General features: G+C 49.7%; 10 protein-coding genes across 10 annotated transcripts; 8 read left to right on the forward strand and 2 right to left on the reverse strand.

Annotated features, from left to right (window-relative positions):
• Nucleotides 1–1,376: 1,376 nt before the first annotated feature.
• On the reverse strand, nt 1,377–2,350 carry HO173_004152 (uncharacterized protein; the record flags this gene model as incomplete). Its single annotated transcript, XM_037306076.1, has 4 exons — nt 1,377–1,402; nt 1,467–1,532; nt 1,619–2,143; nt 2,269–2,350. 4 exons carry the CDS (start codon nt 2,348–2,350, stop codon nt 1,377–1,379), a joined length of 699 nt encoding a protein of 232 aa, XP_037167269.1.
• A 72-nt stretch (nt 2,351–2,422) lies between these two features.
• On the forward strand, nt 2,423–3,441 carry HO173_004153 (uncharacterized protein; the record flags this gene model as incomplete). The annotated part of the gene is made up of 2 exons (XM_037306077.1): nt 2,423–2,441; nt 3,227–3,441. 2 exons carry the CDS (start codon nt 2,423–2,425, stop codon nt 3,439–3,441), a joined length of 234 nt encoding a protein of 77 aa, XP_037167270.1.
• A 440-nt stretch (nt 3,442–3,881) lies between these two features.
• Nucleotides 3,882–4,521, forward strand: HO173_004154 (uncharacterized protein; the record flags this gene model as incomplete). Its single annotated transcript, XM_037306078.1, has 2 exons — nt 3,882–3,941; nt 4,003–4,521. 2 exons carry the CDS (start codon nt 3,882–3,884, stop codon nt 4,519–4,521), a joined length of 579 nt encoding a protein of 192 aa, XP_037167271.1.
• Nucleotides 4,522–4,827: 306 nt separating this feature from the next.
• Nucleotides 4,828–5,653, forward strand: HO173_004155 (uncharacterized protein; the record flags this gene model as incomplete). The annotated part of the gene is made up of 3 exons (XM_037306079.1): nt 4,828–4,862; nt 4,927–5,456; nt 5,517–5,653. The coding sequence occupies 3 exons, from the start codon at nt 4,828–4,830 to the stop codon at nt 5,651–5,653; spliced, it is 702 nt and encodes a 233-aa protein (XP_037167272.1).
• Nucleotides 5,654–6,785: 1,132 nt separating this feature from the next.
• Nucleotides 6,786–8,818, forward strand: HO173_004156 (uncharacterized protein; the record flags this gene model as incomplete). The annotated part of the gene is made up of 5 exons (XM_037306080.1): nt 6,786–7,180; nt 7,233–7,849; nt 8,062–8,169; nt 8,244–8,614; nt 8,684–8,818. The coding sequence occupies 5 exons, from the start codon at nt 6,786–6,788 to the stop codon at nt 8,816–8,818; spliced, it is 1,626 nt and encodes a 541-aa protein (XP_037167273.1).
• A 1,853-nt stretch (nt 8,819–10,671) lies between these two features.
• Nucleotides 10,672–13,016, forward strand: HO173_004157 (uncharacterized protein; the record flags this gene model as incomplete). The annotated part of the gene is made up of 5 exons (XM_037306081.1): nt 10,672–10,830; nt 10,886–10,919; nt 10,973–11,191; nt 11,245–12,838; nt 12,902–13,016. The coding sequence occupies 5 exons, from the start codon at nt 10,672–10,674 to the stop codon at nt 13,014–13,016; spliced, it is 2,121 nt and encodes a 706-aa protein (XP_037167274.1).
• A 1,740-nt stretch (nt 13,017–14,756) lies between these two features.
• Nucleotides 14,757–16,096, reverse strand: HO173_004158 (uncharacterized protein; the record flags this gene model as incomplete). Its single annotated transcript, XM_037306082.1, has 2 exons — nt 14,757–15,555; nt 15,606–16,096. 2 exons carry the CDS (start codon nt 16,094–16,096, stop codon nt 14,757–14,759), a joined length of 1,290 nt encoding a protein of 429 aa, XP_037167275.1.
• A 933-nt stretch (nt 16,097–17,029) lies between these two features.
• Nucleotides 17,030–17,329, forward strand: HO173_004159 (uncharacterized protein; the record flags this gene model as incomplete). The annotated part of the gene is made up of 1 exon (XM_037306083.1): nt 17,030–17,329. One exon carries the CDS (start codon nt 17,030–17,032, stop codon nt 17,327–17,329), a length of 300 nt encoding a protein of 99 aa, XP_037167276.1.
• Nucleotides 17,330–18,114: 785 nt separating this feature from the next.
• On the forward strand, nt 18,115–18,714 carry HO173_004160 (uncharacterized protein; the record flags this gene model as incomplete). The annotated part of the gene is made up of 1 exon (XM_037306084.1): nt 18,115–18,714. One exon carries the CDS (start codon nt 18,115–18,117, stop codon nt 18,712–18,714), a length of 600 nt encoding a protein of 199 aa, XP_037167277.1.
• Nucleotides 18,715–18,917: 203 nt separating this feature from the next.
• Nucleotides 18,918–20,615, forward strand: HO173_004161 (uncharacterized protein; the record flags this gene model as incomplete). The annotated part of the gene is made up of 1 exon (XM_037306085.1): nt 18,918–20,615. The coding sequence occupies one exon, from the start codon at nt 18,918–18,920 to the stop codon at nt 20,613–20,615; it is 1,698 nt and encodes a 565-aa protein (XP_037167278.1).
• Nucleotides 20,616–20,637: the final 22 nt, after the last annotated feature.

Here is a 20,637-nt window from a genome sequence, read left to right on the forward strand (position 1 = left end):
GCTCAGCCGCTCCCTGCTACCCAACGAAACGCTCACTTTTGCGCGAATGCCCGCTGTTTCTTGATATAACGAGCCCGCCCCTCCCCGATAATCCCCAGTGCGCGTACGCTCTTGGCTCGCTAACGCAGGAGAATGGCGGTGCCTGGATTCGAACCGGGACCAACAACTGCCGGCAGATGATGGGGGTGATGTCGTGTGTCTCAGCTATCGATGGACAATTCCACGGTCGGTGTCCCGCCCAGTCCAATCTCCAGCAGCTCGTCGATTTCCAGCTCGCCTACCTCCACCGTGTCTTCCACTTCGCTGTCCGCGGTTTCCGTCCCTGCTGCTACAACTACACATTAAGGTAGGCTTTGCGAGGCCAAGGTGGGTCATTGCGTTGGCACTTTGCGATGAATCAGAGATCAAAGGCTGGTAAAGCGTATTGGGAGTTGTTCGTCAAGCGGAATCTTGACTAGGTTTTCAATGGGTTGGAGCTGTTGATAGACAGCGCGAGAGCGGATTTGATCTATACCACTTCCAGTTAACAATCTCCCCAATAATGATAGAATCCCTTCACCCCCGATGTCTAGAGCCCCATCTTCGTACTCAATGCATGAGCAGCACGAAGCTGTGTCGCCTGAAATGCCTCTTTCAAGGAGTGTAAATCTGGACATCTCAACGAGCGTTTCCTTCTCTCCGCATATCCATCCAGTTGCCGCGCTAGCGAATACCGACCATTGCGAGCCAAGAGCCATGAAGCATCACTGTCGCGGAAGCCACCATCATCCAACAGGCGCATAGAATCTGGACCTGCCGGACGGATCGGATGCCTTGTTGGGCTCGAAGCCGTAACACTCCTGTAGACCATACTACCTCTCTCCCCTGTGCTTCCACACATATCTCCCACTACGAACAGTCAACGCTGACCCTGCCCCCTGGGCGCCACATAAGATGCTCAGCTCAATCACGACAGTGAGTATGTCCGTGTGTACGTCGATGTTGCGGGCTCTGCGGGTCAAGGGTTTAATACATTGTACGACAAGGATCTTAGCGGAGGTATTGGTTCAGTGCGTGGAGCTTGGGGTAAAGACATATTCTAAGTCTGTGTGAAACAGGTAGATGGAGAATTTACGAAGAGAAACGACGATTATTCGCGGAGAGACTCTGATGCCCATCACGAAGCAGTCGGAGCGAGGTCCATGTCGACCCGCAACGTCATCATCGGCAACACGAAACTGGTACTTCAGCTGAGAACAAGCTCCGAGACTGTTGGCGAAATGCTTCCACTCTTCCCAGGACAGCGTCCATGTGGCACGCACCATGAGCTAGAGACAGCTTCTGTTCAGCCACTCGGTCTCCAGGAGTGGCTCTGTCCGGTCTCCATCTGATCGCCATCAACCTTGAGACACAAGAACGGTTCCTAGGGCGCGGTCAGCAACGATGGAGCTGGGTAGAAAGCGGATCACAGGGGGTATAGTACAGACCGTCCAGAGCTATCTTCATACTTTCCGCGATGAAACGCGCGGCCGTGCTGTAGATCGCCAGCGAATCTTTTGCACGACGGGACGACTCAGCTTGCTCTTGTGCATCATCGAAAGCCCGAGACGCGTTTGGTATGATTGCAGATCTCACTCACCAGGATTCGCCGGGTCCTTCGCCGTTACGCAATCATCCCATCTGTATGCTTCACCGGTTTCATCACTGTTCATCGTACCGAGGAGGGGGCTATGAGCCATTTCGTGTAACAAGTAATGGTCCAGCCAGCGCCAGCTGTCCATCGATGAATGCCGGCCGCCTCGAAGCCATTTTTCCAGGTCCTCAATTTGGGCTGAGATGGTCATCAAACTAGGGTCGTGCACCATTACATCGAGCGTGGCCTTGCAGATGTGGATCACATTAAGAGATTGGACGTTTTGTGTGTTTGAGCTGACGCTCGTGGCGTAGAGTGCTGGTGCACGTAACACTATATTTGGGTTCAGGCACCCGGTGTAAGCCTCGTTGGTGATGTCCTCGAACGTATTGGAAAAGGTGTCGTAGACGTAGCTCGGGTCATCTCCGAGTATCAAGTACTCGACACCGCAAGTGATCATGGTGGGGTCGATTCCGACTGCCGCATCATAACGAATGGCGTGAGGAAAGTCGTTGAGTATTCCTATTCGTTCTAGATGACAGATTGAAGAGTCAGCACTCCGGACCGTATCATGGCATGTTGCGGAGAGGAGATGAGAATTATGCATGCAAAATATGAGTCGCCTCAGAGTTGGAACAAGGGAAGCGCACACTCACGCCTAGCTAACTGCTGGTTTGCTTCGCTACCGAACAACCATCCAGAAACTTCAATGAGATCCTCATCAACTTCCGTTGGCATATCTGCACCATACTCTGCCGTCTCAAAAGCGGAACCTAGCGCTTGGCTTATCAGGTCGGTATATCCTGGGTCATGTTCAGTGAATGCACTGGTAAGACATGAGCAAAGCTGGAGGACTCACGAGGCACGCATGAGTCATGCAAGATAACGCAGTCGCATAGAAACGCGAGAGAAAGTGAAAGCAGAATAGGGAGACCGGAAGGACGAAAAGGAGTCAACAGCATCGCGATACACTCGGCGGGATTTCAATACATATACTGGTTGGTAAGTGACTGCCTCTTGTGCACTCCGTGGCTTTGGCAGGAAGGCAGGAATCGAGCTTATCTGCGGGTCCTCGAGAACAGTACAGAACTAGAGCGAGCTTTCCGAGCAAGAGAAAGCGGAAGGGGTGAGTGTGGTCTCATATAAACACAAAAAAGGGCCTGTCGTTTCTCGTTGTTGCCATCTCTTGACCTACGTCGTTGCTCTTTCATAGGCGGACAGGGGAGTAAGAGCGACAGGAGACTCAGCCGCTGCCGATACCATAGTATGGATGTTTCAAATAGAGATATCACATGCGAATCAAATACACAGACAGGCATTTACACAGTCGGCATACGAAAACCTCATGAGCTAACCCTAAGTGGTCAAATTTGCGAAAAGCTCCAGCTCCGCAATACTGCAAACGCTTCGTTGAGTTGAGGTTTCATACCTGAGTCTCCACTCTTTCCGTCTCGCATGTCTTAGCTTCGCGAACAGCTGGACTGTCTGGGGAGAGCGAAATTAAGGGCCACTCGCAGCATCGATGATGGCATGATCAAGGGAGCCGGAAGGGTGGAGCAAATTCTGCGCAAAAGCTGATTACCCGTCGTCTGAAATGTTCAAGTCATCAATTAGGCAAGGATGGAGGAGCGACCAATAAGGTCCCCCACTTGTTTGCGGCACAGCATGGGCTGTGCGTCAAGACAAGCTTAGACGAACTGCAAGACAACAACAACATCTTGGGCGCCCAGTGGAGAACACGTCTGTTGGTAATACGTTTCATTCAAGGTATACCATCTCGTCTGAGCTTCACGGATAATCGTGCGGCTGCAGCATCAACATATACCTGAACCTGATCCCTGTGCTTCCATTCAGAAGCTCAGAGTGGGAAGGAATTGCCAGTTGAAGGTTGAAAGGCATTATTCTCAACTTCTGTGCACTACTGCCGCCATGAATGAAATTCGTACTCTATCCCAAACATCGACTTGATGACTTCAGTTGCGATTGGCTCTCGAGATGACCCATAGAAGACTCCCTTCATTCGAAGACAACATGTTGCTCGGCTGCTCTTACCCCTAGGAGTATCAACCTGTAAATCGTCAAGGTATTGGTACGATGCATCAATTAAAAGGCTCGATCTTGCCACATAGCTCACCATATGTCGAATTGCGCATTTTCAGCCAAATCTGCCCAATCCCATAGAATCTTTCGCTCAATAGCAATCATGATGGCGCTTCGTACCTTGGCCTCTCGAACGTCTGTATTATGTTTGTCTTGGTTAGCTATTTTTATGTCTCAAGTACTGGGACAGACCATCTCCATTGGGACAGACTTCATCACTTCTACAGCGGTGAGCCGACTCCAAGGACGTGCTCGGGCTTTTCGTGTGGCTCATCGCTGATATCTTGTAGTCTGCGAGCTCTGCACAGTTGACGGGTGTATCGTGCGCCATTCATATTTATCCCAATGGCGACTTTGGCCTTGACATGAGCGATGGCTTGAGAGACCAGATCCAAACAATCAAGTCAAGTGCCACAAATGGCACTAGCGTTGAGACGAAGATCCAGAATGCCATCATCGCTGCCAACTACAACATACAAAAGAAACAACTTGGCAGTGCCGCACTTGCGGAAGGGGCTTTCATTCTCGGAACTATCTCGTACTTGTTCAATTCTCACCCAGCGGTTCCGATCCACGTACAGATCCTTTCCGAAGATGTCGCACAGATGTCTTCAGCTCAGGCTGCGTTTGCGAATCCGACCGTGATGTACATCGAGACCGCGAGTGCGGGCCCGGTAGCGACTGTGCTATTGGCTGATTCGTCACCGACGGTGGCACCTTCCGTCGCAGTATCCAGTGCGGCATCCTGTCCCTCACAGATAGTAAGCGGTGACTTGGTAAGGAAACGGGATTTTGTGTCACTGATGTAAGTTGTCCAGATAAGGTGTGAAACCGATGGTTGTGGGGGTCAGTATCCAAAAGATGTTTGCGAAAAGGTCAGATAATGTTGCCATGGGCAGAACCGTTGTTATGGACTAACAACTATCACGAGTAGCCAGAGAAAAAGGGTTGTAAATGCGGACCTACACTGATAGATCCCATTGGTGAATAAAAGGTCATTGATCGCTGCTATTCTACGCATTGTTAACAGGACTATAGCCGAACCACCATTCGATGCCAACGCATGGACAGCCGGCTTGGCCTCGTGGGCCTTAATTCTTTCTAGTCTCTCAACGATGACAACTGCGCCGAGCGCTCTACCTTCTTGCACGTCAGTTGCTCCCAAACGTCAAGCGCGCAGATGCTTGAAGAGCGCGACTGATAGACCACTTCAGGCTTGTTGCTCCCGGTTCGAACGATGGGTGCGCCAACCAGCACTGCTACTGCCCGTCCGGAGGCGGAGTCGTTGTCCCTCCTTTGACAAGTGTTATCTCCGGCACTACAACTACCGACTGCTCCTACACCACCCAGCCCTCAATCGACAGTTGTCCGCCAGCACCATTGACCAGCACGACGTCGTCAACCACCCTCACAACTAGCACTACAGCAGCTGCCTCACCTACTGTTGGACCGATAACCTGCAACACATACGAGACCAGCTACAGCCACTGCTGGACCGACATCGACGCCAAAACAGTCAACACAACGGCCGATGCGATGATTGGAACCCAACTTCCGAACGGGCCAATGACGTCGGGGACTCCGAATAGCACTGAGGTCGTGACGGTGAAAGGGTTGAATTACTTTATAAATATTGGCTGGATTCCCGGATGTGTTGCGGTGGACTCACAAAATCCAGCCAATCCTATTGCGAGTGATCAGTCCATTGCAACAAGGGACATCCTATGGCAAACTTATAATGACTGTAAGCCATTTATTGTCGCTTGAATCTATCTCTCGACATCGTTGGCTGACATCCGATAAGGTCCTGACAATCATGGAATTGGCGGCTATTCAGACACCGTTTGCTTGAGGATCGGGTTCTTCCCAACCAAGGTTGAAAAGGTGGGCGGTAATCCTCCTGCTGTAACGAACTATTGGAACGACCCAGTATACTGCTAGTTGAATCCGCTGTCCTGCCTTTCCCCTGAAACTTTGATGGGAGAAGAGAGAGATCTTAGTCTTCGCAAACAAAGGCGCGTGGTAAGTTGAGCTATGTGACAGTAGCAAAAAGATTCGTAGTCGCACATCCTTTTAAAGGGTCATGTCGGACAACGCCTTGAATGTGCTTTTCCAAGTCATAGCGCCAACCGTTGAAGCTATTACTCGCAGTTACCTAGGCTCGTACGCTTGGACTTCAGTGGCGGCAACGCCCTCATACTGACAGGTGGGGCTGATCCATCCAACGATCTTTGGGCAGACTAGCGATCAACTTTGGCCTCTCAGTTTTGTACGTAAGCATATTAATCTCAGATACCGCTTCTCCTGATACAAAGACACTCTTCCTGCCAAAAACCTCCAGCCCGCCATGGCGCGTGGCAGCCCTGGGTCTTGGTCGGGGTTCTTGGAGGAATGCCATAAACGCTCGACCATCGAACGACTTAGGCCAGCATTACTGCATCACCAGTGGCGGCAAGAGCCTGGAAATCTAAAGCAAGCGACAGTAAAGTCATACTCGATGAGTTCCTAGACGCTGTAAAGGGGTGCATAGAAGGAAAGCTCGATATGTGGTGAAGTGGTTGTGGCAGCATGATGCCTGTCTGCGTGTATTGCCCCAGCGATCCGGATGGAAGGATGGTGTGCAATGGATGTTGACATTTGACATTTTTGTTGCTTTGGTTAATGTCGAAGGGGAAGCTTCCTTTTGATGGCTAATCAAGGCTCTTCAACACTTCAATACCCTAAGGTAGGTATGCTGCTTGCGCGGGAATGCTGACGTTTACTCTAGCACTTTGCTCCGAGAGGCGGGGTTTACAGTTGGGCAGGGGTGAAAAGAAAATTCGGCTGGGGTGAAGCTAGCATATCCCGAATTTTCACGGATGACAAAGCGAATGCGGACAACCTACCGCAGGTTCCAAAGCCGACAGGACACAAAACCTCAATTAGGTTAGTCTCCAATTTAGTGTTATCTTTAGTTCACCATGAGTCTGAATTCTGAGACTAAGGTATGAATCTGACTGCTAAACCACCGTATTGACTCACGATCCAGCTTCATCAAAGATTAAGTGAAAATTCCCAACAGATTGTGTCCGTCATGGACCCAGTCTCATTGAGTGCCTCAGCTGCGGCGCTTATCACAATCTTTGTTCAAGCTGTGAAGGTCTTAAAGCAGACAATCGAGACTATTCGGAATGCTAAGAGCTTCCTTCTAAGGCTCTTGAGCCAAACGGAACGCATCCGCATTTTCCTGGAGCAACTTCGCGCCCTCACAGCACAGCTTGGCCCTCGAGCTGGCATTCTTCTGAACTTCAATGATAGCGGCCCCAAAGAAACGATCAACGAGCTTCATGCTTTCGTTCAAAGTATTGCTCAAACACCTGCGTTGATCAGGATCAAAGTACTGCTGAACCGAAGTGCCGCTGATCATTTGGTTGAGAGGCTTCATCGTCACGAAGAAGAAATTATGCAGACGTTGTTATCAGTTGCAGCGTAAGTCCCAAGCTGGAAATGATTGTTCTTGTGACTGAAATCGCCATCGCAGGTCCGCAGCCGTTAGGACGGAGGACGAGATCCGCCGAATACGCGAAGATGCGATTCTTCATTCTAGAATCACGGCCCCTTTCAGCTCCGAAGCACCTGTTGCCGTTGACGCGCCTGACCTTCAAGCCGATAACCTCAGGCCGAGAGTTTCAGGAATGGGAAATTCTGTGGTAGGCTCTGTGGATAGTCAGAAAAAGTCTAGCATACCAAGTCACTGGGAGCCGTCCATGAATGGCTTCTCTTCATTGCAGATCTCAGACACGCAGACACTGGCTGAAGAAGAATATGACGATACAATACCTCAGACCAACGATGATCAGAGCCATGTATCACGAATTCCGAAGGAATCTCAAGATTTTATGCAAGACCACGACCCCGAGTCAGCCATCTTTGAAGCAGATTTATTCAACAACGACGAGAGCATAGAAGTAGAGCAGCTTAGTAAGCTCCCGGTCTGGTTTGGCGATCTCTCACCTGTAGGTTTTGACAGAAGGTATCTTGCGTTGAGAGATAAACTTTCAGATGCGGCTTACTCCGGCCAATTCGAGTCACTGTTCCAAGTATTAGCTGATGTGGAACACGCCTATGCGCAGTCATGGGCAAACGCACCACGACTCAGTAAGCAGTGCCTTGTCTTTGGTGTCCTACAAACGATATTCCCGAGCGTCCGATCGCCATGTCGATTGATGTGACGTAAAATTTATTCCTCTCACAGCTCATCGACTATGTTTCTGAAGGACTTCCTTCTACTCATTAGTGAAGCAAACGAAGGGACTTCCTTGCTGAATGTTACAAGCTTGATTCCACCGCTGATACACAGGTATCAATAGGCAGGACACCTCAGCAAGCGTCCGGATGGATCCCTCTTCATCAAGCTGTCTACATGGGAGCATCCAAAGACCACATCACCCGCCTAGTTCGGGATTTTGGCTCTCTGCGTGAGGCTTTTTTCTTCAGCCTCAAATGTACCTCCTATCTCTCTACCATACTGCCACTAATCTCTTGCCTCCAGGTCTCCTCCGCACTGCCTGGACCAGCTCATCCGAACTTCCGAATCGTAACATGACCGCGCTCGAGATAGCTATGGCAATTGGACGCTGGGAACTCGTTGACGTGCTCAATTCGGAAATTCTTTACCCCATTTCGCACCCCATTCTCACGACTCTACAAATACACTTCCATAACCTCATTCGCAGCAATTTGTCTGCGCGTCCGAACGAGCTTGCCGCCCTGAGGCTCCCCGATCTTTTAGTACTGACAGAGTTGGAACTTCCAATGATGTGGTTCCCCCTAAAATCGGAGGGACCAACAAAAAGCCCGCGAATGGAAATGAGGGATTCGGGTCCCGATATTCGAAAAGAGAAAGCTCGAGAAAGGGTCAGGGTGAGACCCGATATCTTAAGATTGACTTTCCCTGATGTTGGACCGTACTAACATGGCGATGCCGCGTAGGGATATCTCTATCGACTAGATGGAAAAGAGATTCTTGTGAAGACTTTCAACATCGAGCGGGAAATGGTGAAGTTATATCGGATTTCGGAATTCGGCCACTGTGAAATTGATAACGCGATTGCTTTCCACATCTAGATCTGTGACCTTGTAGGAGATACCAATCAATGGTCGCTCCTCTCCAAGCACGTTCCTCCGCATTTCCATTACCTGCACCTCCATCTTCTCGAGATATGTATTGAAAAAATACAACAGAGGGACTACTCAGTTCTAATACTATTATTTTAAGAGTTAAGAGTTAAGAGTTAAAAGTTAAAAAGTAAAGAATAACTTAGAAAAAGTATTTATATATAAGTATTATTAATATCTAGTAATAATATAATCTTTATATATATAACGAATTTATAATATATAATTTAAACGTATTATTATAATAATAATATAACGCTTTTATATTAATAAACTTTACGCGTATATTATCTCTATTATACTTATAGTAATTATAGAATAAATAACTGACTGTCATGCCACGCTAGGAAGTTCTTGCATCAGAATCTGCAACTCAATCTCCTAGGACCAGCTCGATTCATAACATACGATGTATTGCGCCTTCCACGGGTGGGGCTCATCCAGCGCTACACTCTCATTTTCTTCGTTTTTCTCGTCTCCGGGTACGTACATTTCGGAGCCGATACTTCTTGAAGCTGAGTCGCAAGACATGTTTCGAAGCAAGCGGACCTTTTTACTCCCGAGACCTGTCTCGCAACTTCATTACCTACCTCGTATAAGCAATGCTGACTCCGAAATCCGCGCAGCTTCTTCTATATAGTATCGGACCTCGGTGCCAATATCCCCCCAAGTCAGTCAGATGCACTACGGTTTTTCATCACGCAAGCTCTCGGTATCGTGCTTGAGGACGGAGTACAGGAGACCTATCGGCACATCCGTGGAGGTGAAAGAGCTGCTTTATGGTCCAGAGTCGTGGGCTATGTTTGGGTTTTGGCGTTCTTGTCCTAGTCTACAGGCGTCTGGCAGTATCCGGCGGTGTTAATTGCAAAAAAAGGGATGCCGGTGTCAAATTGAGTGCTTTTCGTTCGCTGAATTCGCCGAGGAATTCATGAACTTTGCAGAAAGGACTTGATCGATGGCTTTCCGCGGCTTTTCGTATGCATAAGCTCTTCGGATTATGGCTCAAACGCAACAAGAAAGCCAATTTCCCAACCAGAGTCTTGTTTTGGCGCAGTACAATTAGACTTAGCGCCATTCGCTCCACACATGACATGCACGCCGACTGTAGTAGTAGTAGTACTACTACATAGTAATAGTAAATGTATATATAGCTGTATTCTGATCATACTGCAGCACAAATTTCATAGCGCATCCATTGAGCCCCTGGCATAGAGAAACTTGATAGACTTGAGATGTAGAGTAGGAAAGCAGACATGGAAAAGCACGGACAAAAACTTGTGGCTTGGCTTTGTAAGCGCGCCGAAGCGAAGCACCCCTGCAGCAAATACATTCATCGAGCACATGAACGCTACCAACGACATTGAGTGCAAAAACTTTCAATTCATAAAAATTATCTCGAGAGGGAACATGGTGAAGAAGGTCCGACTCCGATTGGGACTGAGATTGAGACTCACAATCCATCGCTTATTCTTCAATCCAAAGTCTTTTTATACTTCGATGAAACGCCCCCGGAGTTGCCGAGGTCCAGATGGAAGAGGCGTCGAGGAGCTCCTACTGCGCTGGATGCGATAGTGTCATCTCCACCCCTCTTTTGCCTCAATTGTTCCTGTCTTCCAAACCTCCATGTGCGGGCTCAACACTACTTTTCTAATTCCAGTAACACGCATGCACCGGTAAGATGCGAAGGACCCATGGTCCAAGCCCCTCAACACTCGAAGCTAATCTTGTAATGCAGATAGACAGCCTTCCATTCTTCTTGCATCAGCTCTAAGAAAAGACAACAATTATTGTCACCCAACATCATGGCCGCCTACCTCGAGCTTGCCAAAGACTACCATACCCCTCCTCCAGCAGGCGGCCCCTACTCAGTGACCGTTCCAGGCACGGAGCAACCGGGACGGAGTGCGACATACAGACATTGGAGGTTCAGGGATGGACTACTCAAGAGTCTGGATCCAAATGTTGGTAGAGTCTTTTCGGAATGTTTTGGGATGCCTCAATTGACTCTTCAGCTAGGTCACCAACGCCCACCAAATGTTTGAGAACACAGGTATGTCAACACCACCTAGGTGGACTTGGATATACGCTAAATCCGAGTCCTAGCGAATCGTCAACCGTCAGCCAAATGTCTTGGCTCCCGACCCTACAATCCAGCCACCAAGACGTTCGGCAAATATGAGTTCATGGACTACGCTACCGTTCAGAAGCGAAGAGCGAACTTTGGTGTTGGCATCAAATACGTGGTCAAAGAAGCTGGAGTACTGGATCAGAAATATGGGGTTGGGCTCTGGTGCCAGAATAGGCCAGAATGGCAGATAACAGGTATTGGGCCCCAACAGCTTGCGGATGGATCTGCCATCTTACATTGCTTTCAGACTTGGCTTGTATGTCACAAGCACTGTACACCGTTTCGCTATACGACACTCTCGGGCCCTCGGCAACCGAGTATATTGCCAACCATGCCTCCCTTCCCTGTATTGCAACCTCGTTACCTCATATCCCAACCCTTTTGAAGCTCAAGCCAAGATTACCCTCCCTAAAGGTCATCATATCTCTAGATCCCCTTGACGATGGGGAGAGGGAAGGGCATTCAAAGCATGCTCTGCTGAGTGCAATGGCGTTGGAAATAGGTCTCAAGATTTACTCTATAGAACAGGTGGAAGCTATTGGAGCATCTTTCGGCCCGCCTCAGTACAATTCCGCATTGCCAACAGACATAATAACAATCAACTATACCTCGGGTACCACAGGGCCCCCCAAGGGTGTGGTACTGACGCACGCGGCGGCAGTGGTTGCAGCTTCCTGTGCACTTGTCTCGTGCCAACAAGGCCCTACTGATAGGTTCATTTCTTATCTTCCTTTGGCACATATCTACGCTCGAATGACCGAGCATGGCGCGCTTTGGTCTGGCGGCTCAATCGGATACTTTCATGGCGACATTCTTGCCTTGGTCGATGACATGCAGAATCTCCGTCCTACTGCTTTCACTTCTGTCCCCCGGCTCTACAACCGCTTCGGCGGTGCGATCCGCGCTGCTACAGTCCAGCAACCAGGCGTGAAAGGGGCAGTGGCCCGTCACGTAATTTCCACCAAGCTGGCAAATATGGAGCCCGCCGACTCCCCATCCGCAACAAACACGCACGCAATCTACGACCGCATTTGGGGCCGCAAGGTCGCCGCAGCTCTCGGTCTTGATCATGTGCACGACATGGTATCGGGTTCAGCACCCCTGGACCCGACTCTCCATAAATTCTTCCGCGCAGCATTTGGAAACAGGTTTGTCCAAGGCTACGGGCTCACCGAGACATATGCTCAAGGTCTTTGCCAACAGAAGGGAGATCTTTCAGTCGGAAATTGTGGCGCCTGTGCTCCTACTCTTGAGCTGATGCTACTAGACGTACCAGACATGGAGTACTTTTCGACCGACAAACCTCAACCCCGCGGCGAGCTCTGCATTCGAGGTGGCTCGCTCTTTTCCGGCTACTACAAAAACGAAGAAGAGACGAAGAAAGCTATGCTACCTGATGGATGGTTCTGTACCGGCGATATCTGTACCATTGACTCGCGCGGTCGTTTCCAGATTATCGATCGTCGGAAAAATGTTCTCAAGCTCGCTCAAGGCGAGTACATCTCGCCTGAACGTATTGAGAACATCTACCTGTCGCATCTCAGCTTCCTGGCCATGGCGTATGTGCATGGTGATTCGATGCAGACCTTCTTGGTCGCCATTTTTGCGGTGCAGCCGGACATGTTTGCGCCTTTTGCTAGCAAGGTGCTTGGTCGAACGATTGAAGCTACGGATTCGCAGGCCGTGGCTGCAGCTTGTAGAGATGTCAAGATCAGAAAAGCGGTCATGAAAGAGCTGGATAAGGTGGGAAGGAAGAATTCATTTGCCGGTTACGAGCGGGTCCGGAATTGCTACTTGATGGTGGATCCTTTTACGATTGAAAATGAGCTTCTGACGCCAACGTGAGTTCTAACCTTGGTAATTTGAATCGCGAACGGAGTATCGTGCTGACACTATTCAATTAGTCTGAAGATGAAGCGTCCACCAACGGCCAAGGTGTATAGGAAGCATCTTGATGAGCTATATGCTGAAGCGCTGGCAGAGGAGAAGTCGGGCAAGAACGTCCAAGCGAAGCTGTGATGAGAAATTTTGCCCTCGAGATCCCGCATTTGCATCAATAGATTTTGGCACCAATTTCCACAATGGGTTGGGCTTTCCGGCATTTCTTACACAGAGCATAGCGAAAGTCGGCATGCAGCTTTTGGCATGTAAAACATGTAGAAATTGATACACTGAGATACTCAACCCTCTTTGTGCACCAACGTCTTCATCTCCGTAGCAATTTCTTTGACAACATTCACAGCCTCCTAAGACCAGGACATCATCTGAAGCCATCCGTGCGTCATCTCAGCATAATGATGCCACTGCACAGTGTTCCCAGCACACTCCAACTGGTGGGAATATTCCACACCGACATCCCTCAACGGGTCAAACCCCGCCGTAAACACCGCCGCCGGAGGCACTCCCTCCAAGTACTCCAAACTCCGCACACCCAACGAAACATGCTCGAACGCAGGCGTCATCCCCCCTGGGCAAATAATGGTCCGCAAACGAGGAAAAGGTCCCATTACACCCGAGATACAACCCCCGTGTCGATCTCCGGTCTCGGCCGGAGTGCCGAAAGATGGGGATCCTGGGACGTTCATTCTTCCCCTCGTCCCGTCCGGCGAAGGCGCGATGGCGGCCGTCATGTTCTCACCCGCCGAGTCGGCCCCTCCGCAGACAAGGTCGGGATCGACGCCTCGAGAGTCCCCCGCCGTCGCCGTGGAGTCCGGTCGATGATGGAGGGGTCTGCGTCGAGTTGGGTTGGGTAGCGGAATTCGGGGGCGAGGTGGTATTCGTTGGCGTAGATCTGGGTGTGTGCTTGCTGTATTAACATGGAGGCCCTTATCATGGTGGTTGTTGTTGTTGTTCTTTTGCTAGGCGGTGGCGGTGGTGGTGATGATGGTAAAGTAGCTGAGCACCCGACTCCTCGGCCAACAACCCTCAATCCGTTTTCGAACTCATCCACACTCCCCCACCGTATACTCGCCTCCGTGGAAATAGATCGAGGCCGCCGCCTTGCCCTCCTTCCTCTTCCCCTCCCCTGACTTCGGATAAAGTACCCGTACGGGTATCGTGCCTAGGAATCGAATCTGTAACCTCTGGTGAAGCGTTATGGCGGTCATGTTGAAGGCCAACTCCACATCGTCACGTCATTGCAAAGGCTTCTCCGCCTTCGACGTCATGTAACTGGTGCTACAAGTGTTGTGTATGCATCCTTGTGACAGCGAAGGATGAGGATGGAGAGCGGGTTCTGTAGAGACTAAAAGGTACGGTGATGGGAGATGGGAGCAACGCCAACATCAGCTCGGGCCATATCGAAACATCCCAAGCGACCGCTGTTCAGAATATGGGATATATGATAGACAAATGTCTGACAATCGCATGATCTGAACGATCTCGAATTTGAAATTACATCATCGTCTATGACCACACTTTCTCTGAGGTTTTCTCACATTAGATCCCTATTGCACTCTCTCTTCTGGTGTCCTTGCCATTTGGTGCGGTTTGAAAGGAATTTTGCTCCTTTTCAGGTTTTGGTTGGTGATGAGCTCGTGTCGTTCCTGTTTGACGGGATGGTGCCCTTCAAGTGCGGATCCATCGGCTCCTTCTCCAAACACTACACTACACTCGAAATGCCCCTGTCCTTTGCCCTCTTTTTTTTTGACAGAATCTTTTGGCAAATTTCCGCAGCGCGCGCCACACGGACATGATCATTGCCGCGCAGCCCAGACTTATCAGGCCGATGTTCAGTCATCAGCCAGATATGGGAAGGCATCATTTGACACGCCGACGAAATCGTCGGACTATGAAAGCCGTCAAAGCAAGACCGAGGCCAAATCTTGCGAAAAGGGCCACATAGAGAGCCTTGAACAGGCGATCAAAGTAGCCTTCAAGCAAGAGCCCACCAGCAATACCAGACTCTGACCCTTTACTCTGTCGCCTGACCGATGTCGTGAAAGTCGTGGCATCGAACCCGCTAATCCGGACATCGTTGGGCCTAGGCCTAGCGGTTGTCGCAGTCAATTCTTGCAGCTTCTGTGAACGGAATCTGTAGGTAAGCAGCATTACCACTACACGCAGATCCCAAGGTGAAAACTGGGGCCAGTACCATAGCTTTGACGTTCCATGTATGTCAAGCATTTCGAGGAAGTCTGCCATAATTCCCATAGTCAAACCCCACAGCACTAGAGAACGATCATTCTCAACATGCTGGGTAGGATCTCCTGTGAAAGCGTTCCTGATCATAATATTTGCAGACTCGGTCCAAGTAGCTGGACTCCTGGTTTCAGGGATGAAGCCGCTGGCTGCACTGTTGTATAAACTCTCGGTTGGTATCAGTTTAATCCCACCAAAAAGCATATAACCAGCTGTGGCCCGAGTAAGCATTTGCGCAACGTAGCCTTTCCGCGGTGAGCCCTTAGAAAGGTCCCATCGTTCAACAGTCCGAAGCGAAGGCGCCAAAAGCCCTCTCAATGCCACCCAATGGGCCGAATGCACTTCAGAAGGCTGGAGGGTTAAGGGAGGAAGGTCATGCCGCAGAGCAAGATAGACAAATGGACAGAGTACCATTAGCCTGCTTAATTGATCAGAAACAGAGATATCGAGCAGAAATAGAAAACCCACGGCGTTTTACCCCAAGGTGACTTGATTATCCTCTCAGGCAAATTGCCGACTTCAAGACAATGTTCACTGTCAAGCTCAAGGCCCGTCTCTTCCCTTGTTTCCCTTGAGCTTGTTGCACGATCATCCAAATCAGCCGGCTCCCTCTTCCCACCTGGAAGGGCAATGTGACCAGTCCATCTGTCGCCTACCCTAGCAGCTCGTTTGATAAAAAGAACCTCGGCATCTCCTTCCTGGACCCATGCTTGCGAGAAAAAGCTGTCCAAGCATTCCTGGAACGGCTGGGCTACTGAGGAGCATTGCTTCTTGTCGTAGACTGCCTGGTGAGGGTATGTGGGTCGGATTCGTAGAACCAAAGCGACTGCTGCCCGTTTCGTACATCCTGGAGGATTTGGAATTTGGGGACAATCTTCTTGGTGAATCTGCTCAAGTACGGCTTTGAGACGAAGAGGATGCGAGCCTGGAGCCTCGGGTCCGCTATCAACTAGTCCCATTGTTGCAGAATATCATGTGCGGATGAGGAACAGGATAACAGATATTCAGGAAGTCCGTCAACCGCGCCTAGCGCGCTTCTCCCGGGGGAACCTCCGTACGCCGAAAGTAAATCACAATCTACGTCGGAGCGCCGTTCTCTTCCTGTGCACCGTATTGAATTGTTTGGAAGTAAGGTTACCTCCTGGTATCTCTGAAGTCAGTCTATTTGGTACTGCTGGTCCCGTCGATCTCCGGGCGCTCGTCAGAGACACCTTTCTTGCGAATCGCCACTTCTCCACGATGAAGCACTCGAGGACAAAAACACTCAGGCTCTTACCTCTGGAACATCGCTACCGCATCGCAGATAGTCACTGCGTCTCCCTCTCTAACTCAATCTAACAATGGGTCCGCAGGTTATAGCCCATGCCAAATAATGGTCGCTTGGACTTCCATGGATCGAGTGTATTGGTACGAACATCTAAAGATTTAACTTTGTCCGCTTTGGAAGAGCGAAAAGATTGGTCGAGCGATGTCCAAAAAGGAATCGATAGCCAAGCTTCCGCCTTTATGGGGATTCAAGGTCGATGACCATCAGATGGACCAGACAAGACCACGTCGCTTTCCCCTTTATGTGCAGAGACACGATGATATCACCACATCATAGTAAGCAGGGTAGGTCTCTATGAGGTCTTGGAATTTTGGCTGAGTCGGGCTGGTGTTGGCCAATTCGATTCCAATGGTTGGTAAATTGGCCAATTTGTGACCATACGGGTTCTGCACATTCATTGTCATTCAGTTTATCATATTGATCGCAAAAATCCTCTCGTAAAGATGAATTCCCTTTTTTTTGATTATCGTCTTTACTTCACCTAATTGCACCTCACCTCATTTTATCCTCACCTCATTTCACCGTTTTCCACCCTCTTCCTTCCCCCACAAACACTCTCTAGAACATGAAGTATACCATCCATGAAACGGATTGTTTCGCACCTCATCGTCTAGCTATCGTGCCATATATTAGGGATATTCTGCTAGAGGGTGGCGAGTATGACAACGGTTTAGCCAAAGCCACGGATATTGAAGCAGCTCTCGATGCGTGCGATAATAAAATTTCTCAAGCGGAGCTTACTGTCTTGCGGGAAATACTCAACAAGGTTTTGAAGGGCGATGCGGTAACCGTTGCCGATACGACTGCCGCTGAAGCAGCAATGCTTAGGAGAGGAGGGAGAGGAGGAGGGAGGGGATGTGCATAGGTTTTAAAACCGACCTTGGCATAAGTTCATGCAGTGAATTTCCTACGCCATGCTTTGCAATTTGAGCGTGGTGGACGATCAGAACGATGGCCCGAAAATTCTACTTTTTCTTATGTTACACCAGCACACCCGCGACTGACATAGCATGCCTCGGGTATACTTCTCATAAAAAGACAGATTTTCCGCTCGATCTGGTCATAACGTTCTCAGCATCTCCGGATATGAAGAGGAAAGCGACTCTACTTGTCCTCATGTTATATCACCACACACGCAACCAACATAGCATGCCTCGGGCATAATTCCCTTATACAGACAGCTTCCCACTCGATCTGGTTGTAAAATCCCCCTGTATGGTAGTATCATTGTTCCTCAATAGACCTATTCAGGACGTCGCTGTCACCGTCGTTATGGCTTTTCGAGGTGTTTTGAACCTGGGTCCCCATGGTTTAGGCCCATGAATCCCCCTTTATTGGTGGGGAGACTTGTGTCTCCGACCATTTTAACCCCCTTATTAGTGATGACAATCTGTGTACTTACGTAGAGACAGACACAAGTTGGGTCTCCGACCATGGGGATGATATTGGGGCCCAGAATAGTTTAGGGGAAAAGCATTATAAGCGACGCGCTTCTCGCGGGGAAGCTCCCTCCTAGTCGCTAGGTACCCCGCCAAAAGCAAGTAAGTATGCTCCCATCTCGACTCGTTGGGATCTCTTCTATTAGCATTGCACTCTTACCGCTGATGCGTCTACGGGTGCGCTGTATTGAGTGATTCGCTTCCTATCACAATGCGTTTCGGCAAGACATTGAAAAAATCGATCTACGAGCCGTGGGCCTCCAACTACATTGACTATGCAAAGCTAAAGCAGCTTCTTCGGGAAGATGATCCTTCAGAGGAAGAATACGGAGAGTGGACCGAGGATGATGAGGGTAGATTCGTGGAGGAACTCGTCAATGTTCAGCTAGAAAAGGTCAATGCCTTCCAAGCCGAGACGTACACAGGCCTCCGTGAGCAAACCTCCGATTGCGAGACTCGGCTTGAAAAAGAAGCAGGATCAGAGACAAAGGGCGAGGAGGCTTCGGGTCAGAATCATGACCAAGACGAGCAGCAGGACGAGAAGCAGGATGAAAAGAAGGATGAGAAGAGCCAGGAAGACGGCAAGCTGCAACAGGTGCTCAAGGAGCTGGACGGCATCATGAAGGAAATCAACGAGCTAGAGAAGTACAGCCGTATCAATTATACCGGCTTTCTGAAGGCTGTAAAGAAACACGACCGAAGACGCGGGTCAAAGTATAAGGTCCGACCGTTGCTCCAAGTCAGATTGGCAGCATTGCCTTTCAATTCGGAGGATTATTCGCCCTTGCTCTACAGGCACGTGACCCAATGATCCATCACTCCACAAGTCATTTGGATTGAGGCTCATGTCGATACTAGAATATCTACGATGTACTCATTCGTTAGACAGAGAATGAATGGTAGTAATGAAAGATCCAAGTCTTTGGCAGGGACTACAAGCGGCAAAGAGACTTACGCATCACACAAATGCAAGTGGCCTGCCAAAACCATCATGCAAAGGCATCCATGCTGACTATGACTTCAGTCTGGGTACACCCTGAGAATCTCCTCGAAGTCAAGACGTACATTCTCCGCCGCCTTCCGGTCCTAGTTTATAACCTCCAGACATCCAAGGTTGTGGAAAGTGGCCAGTCCGACCCTACCATAACTTCATTATACTTTGACAACCCCCAATTTGGCCTTTATAATAAGAAAGTCGAAAAGACTTCAAATGCTTCCTCTTTAAGGCTCAGGTGGTTTGGCCAGCTTGATGAAAAGCCTGAAGTCTTCTTGGAAAAGAAGACACTCGAAGAAAGCGGAGATAGCGAAGATTCCCGCTTCCCTATCAAGCAGAAGTATATTCAACCCTTCATCAAAGGTGACTACAGGATGGAGAAGAGTGTAGAGAAGCTCCGAGATCGGGAAGGCACCGAAGGCAATGGCGTTGCCAGCCTCCAGCGGAGTGTCGAAGACATTCAACAGTTTATTAAGGATTACGAGCTGCAACCTGTGCTGAGAGCTAACTACACTCGCACGGCGTTCCAGATTCCTGGCGATGACAAGGTGCGAATATCCATCGACACCAATGTGGCTTTCATTCGAGAAGACTCGCTTGATGAAGATCGACCGTGTCGAGACCCCGAGGACTGGCATCGTGGAGATATTGACAGACTTGGCATTAAGTACCCCTTCTCCGCAGTCAGGCAAGGAGAGATCTCAAGATTCCCACATGCGCTCCTAGAGATCAAAGTGAAAGATGGCTCCAGCAAGAAGACCAATGACTGGGTGTCGGAATTAATGTCGTCACATCTCCTCAAAGAAGAACCAAGATTCTCAAAATTCGTTCATGGGGTGGCCCAGCTTTTTGAAGATCAAGTCAACAGCTTCCCCTTCTGGCTAAGCGATTTGGAGACAGACATTAGGCAAGATCCCGTGGCTGCCTTCCAAGAGGAGCAAGAGAAGAAGGCCAAGCAAGCGGAAGACCAAACAGCGGTCGGCAGTTTTCTTGGATCAAAGTCCGTCCCTTCGTTCAAAGCTGCGGTAGGATCCCCAGCAGGTAAAACAGCCACCGACTTTGGGAAACGAGGATCAAAGACCGGCACCGAAGACGTCGCTGAAGAGGCCGACACTGACGATGAAACCGATCAGCCAACTCATTCGGAGCCCGGCGTTCTTTCCGGTCTTCTTTCCTTGTCGCCTTTCTCGAATTCCAAGTATGCACGCGCACATCGACAAGGATCGGTGCAGTTGCCTCCTGGAGTCAGAGAACCTGGCAAGCTCATTAAAGATATGAACCCAGTCCGAGTGGAGCCTAAAGTGTGGCTTGCAAACCAGCGGACATTCATCAAGTGGCAGCACGTATCGGTGCTGCTGGCTTCCCTATCTCTCGGTCTGTACAACGCGGCTGGAGAATCCAACAACGTCGCTCGGGCCTTGGCAGTTGTCTATACTCTGATTGCGCTCTTTGCTGGAGCCTGGGGGTGGTGGATGTATATCGTCCGCAGTCGGATGATTCAGGAGCGTAGCGGCAAGGATTTCGACAACGTGATAGGTCCAATTGTCGTTTGCATTGGACTTGTCATCGCTCTATGTCTCAATTTTGGGTTCAAGTATCAAGCAGCATCGGAACAGAAGGGACATAATGACCCTGCAAGTCAGATATTGGGTTTGTTAGATTTGGCGACCGGGAACACGTCTGACGGGACCACAGCCATACATCAGGAGTTGCGCTGATGGTGTAAAATTGTGGTACATC

This window comes from Letharia columbiana (genome assembly GCF_014066305.1).
Source record: "Letharia columbiana isolate WasteWater2 chromosome Unknown Sc0000010_s0, whole genome shotgun sequence".
NCBI lineage: Eukaryota > Fungi > Ascomycota > Lecanoromycetes > Lecanorales > Parmeliaceae > Letharia > Letharia columbiana.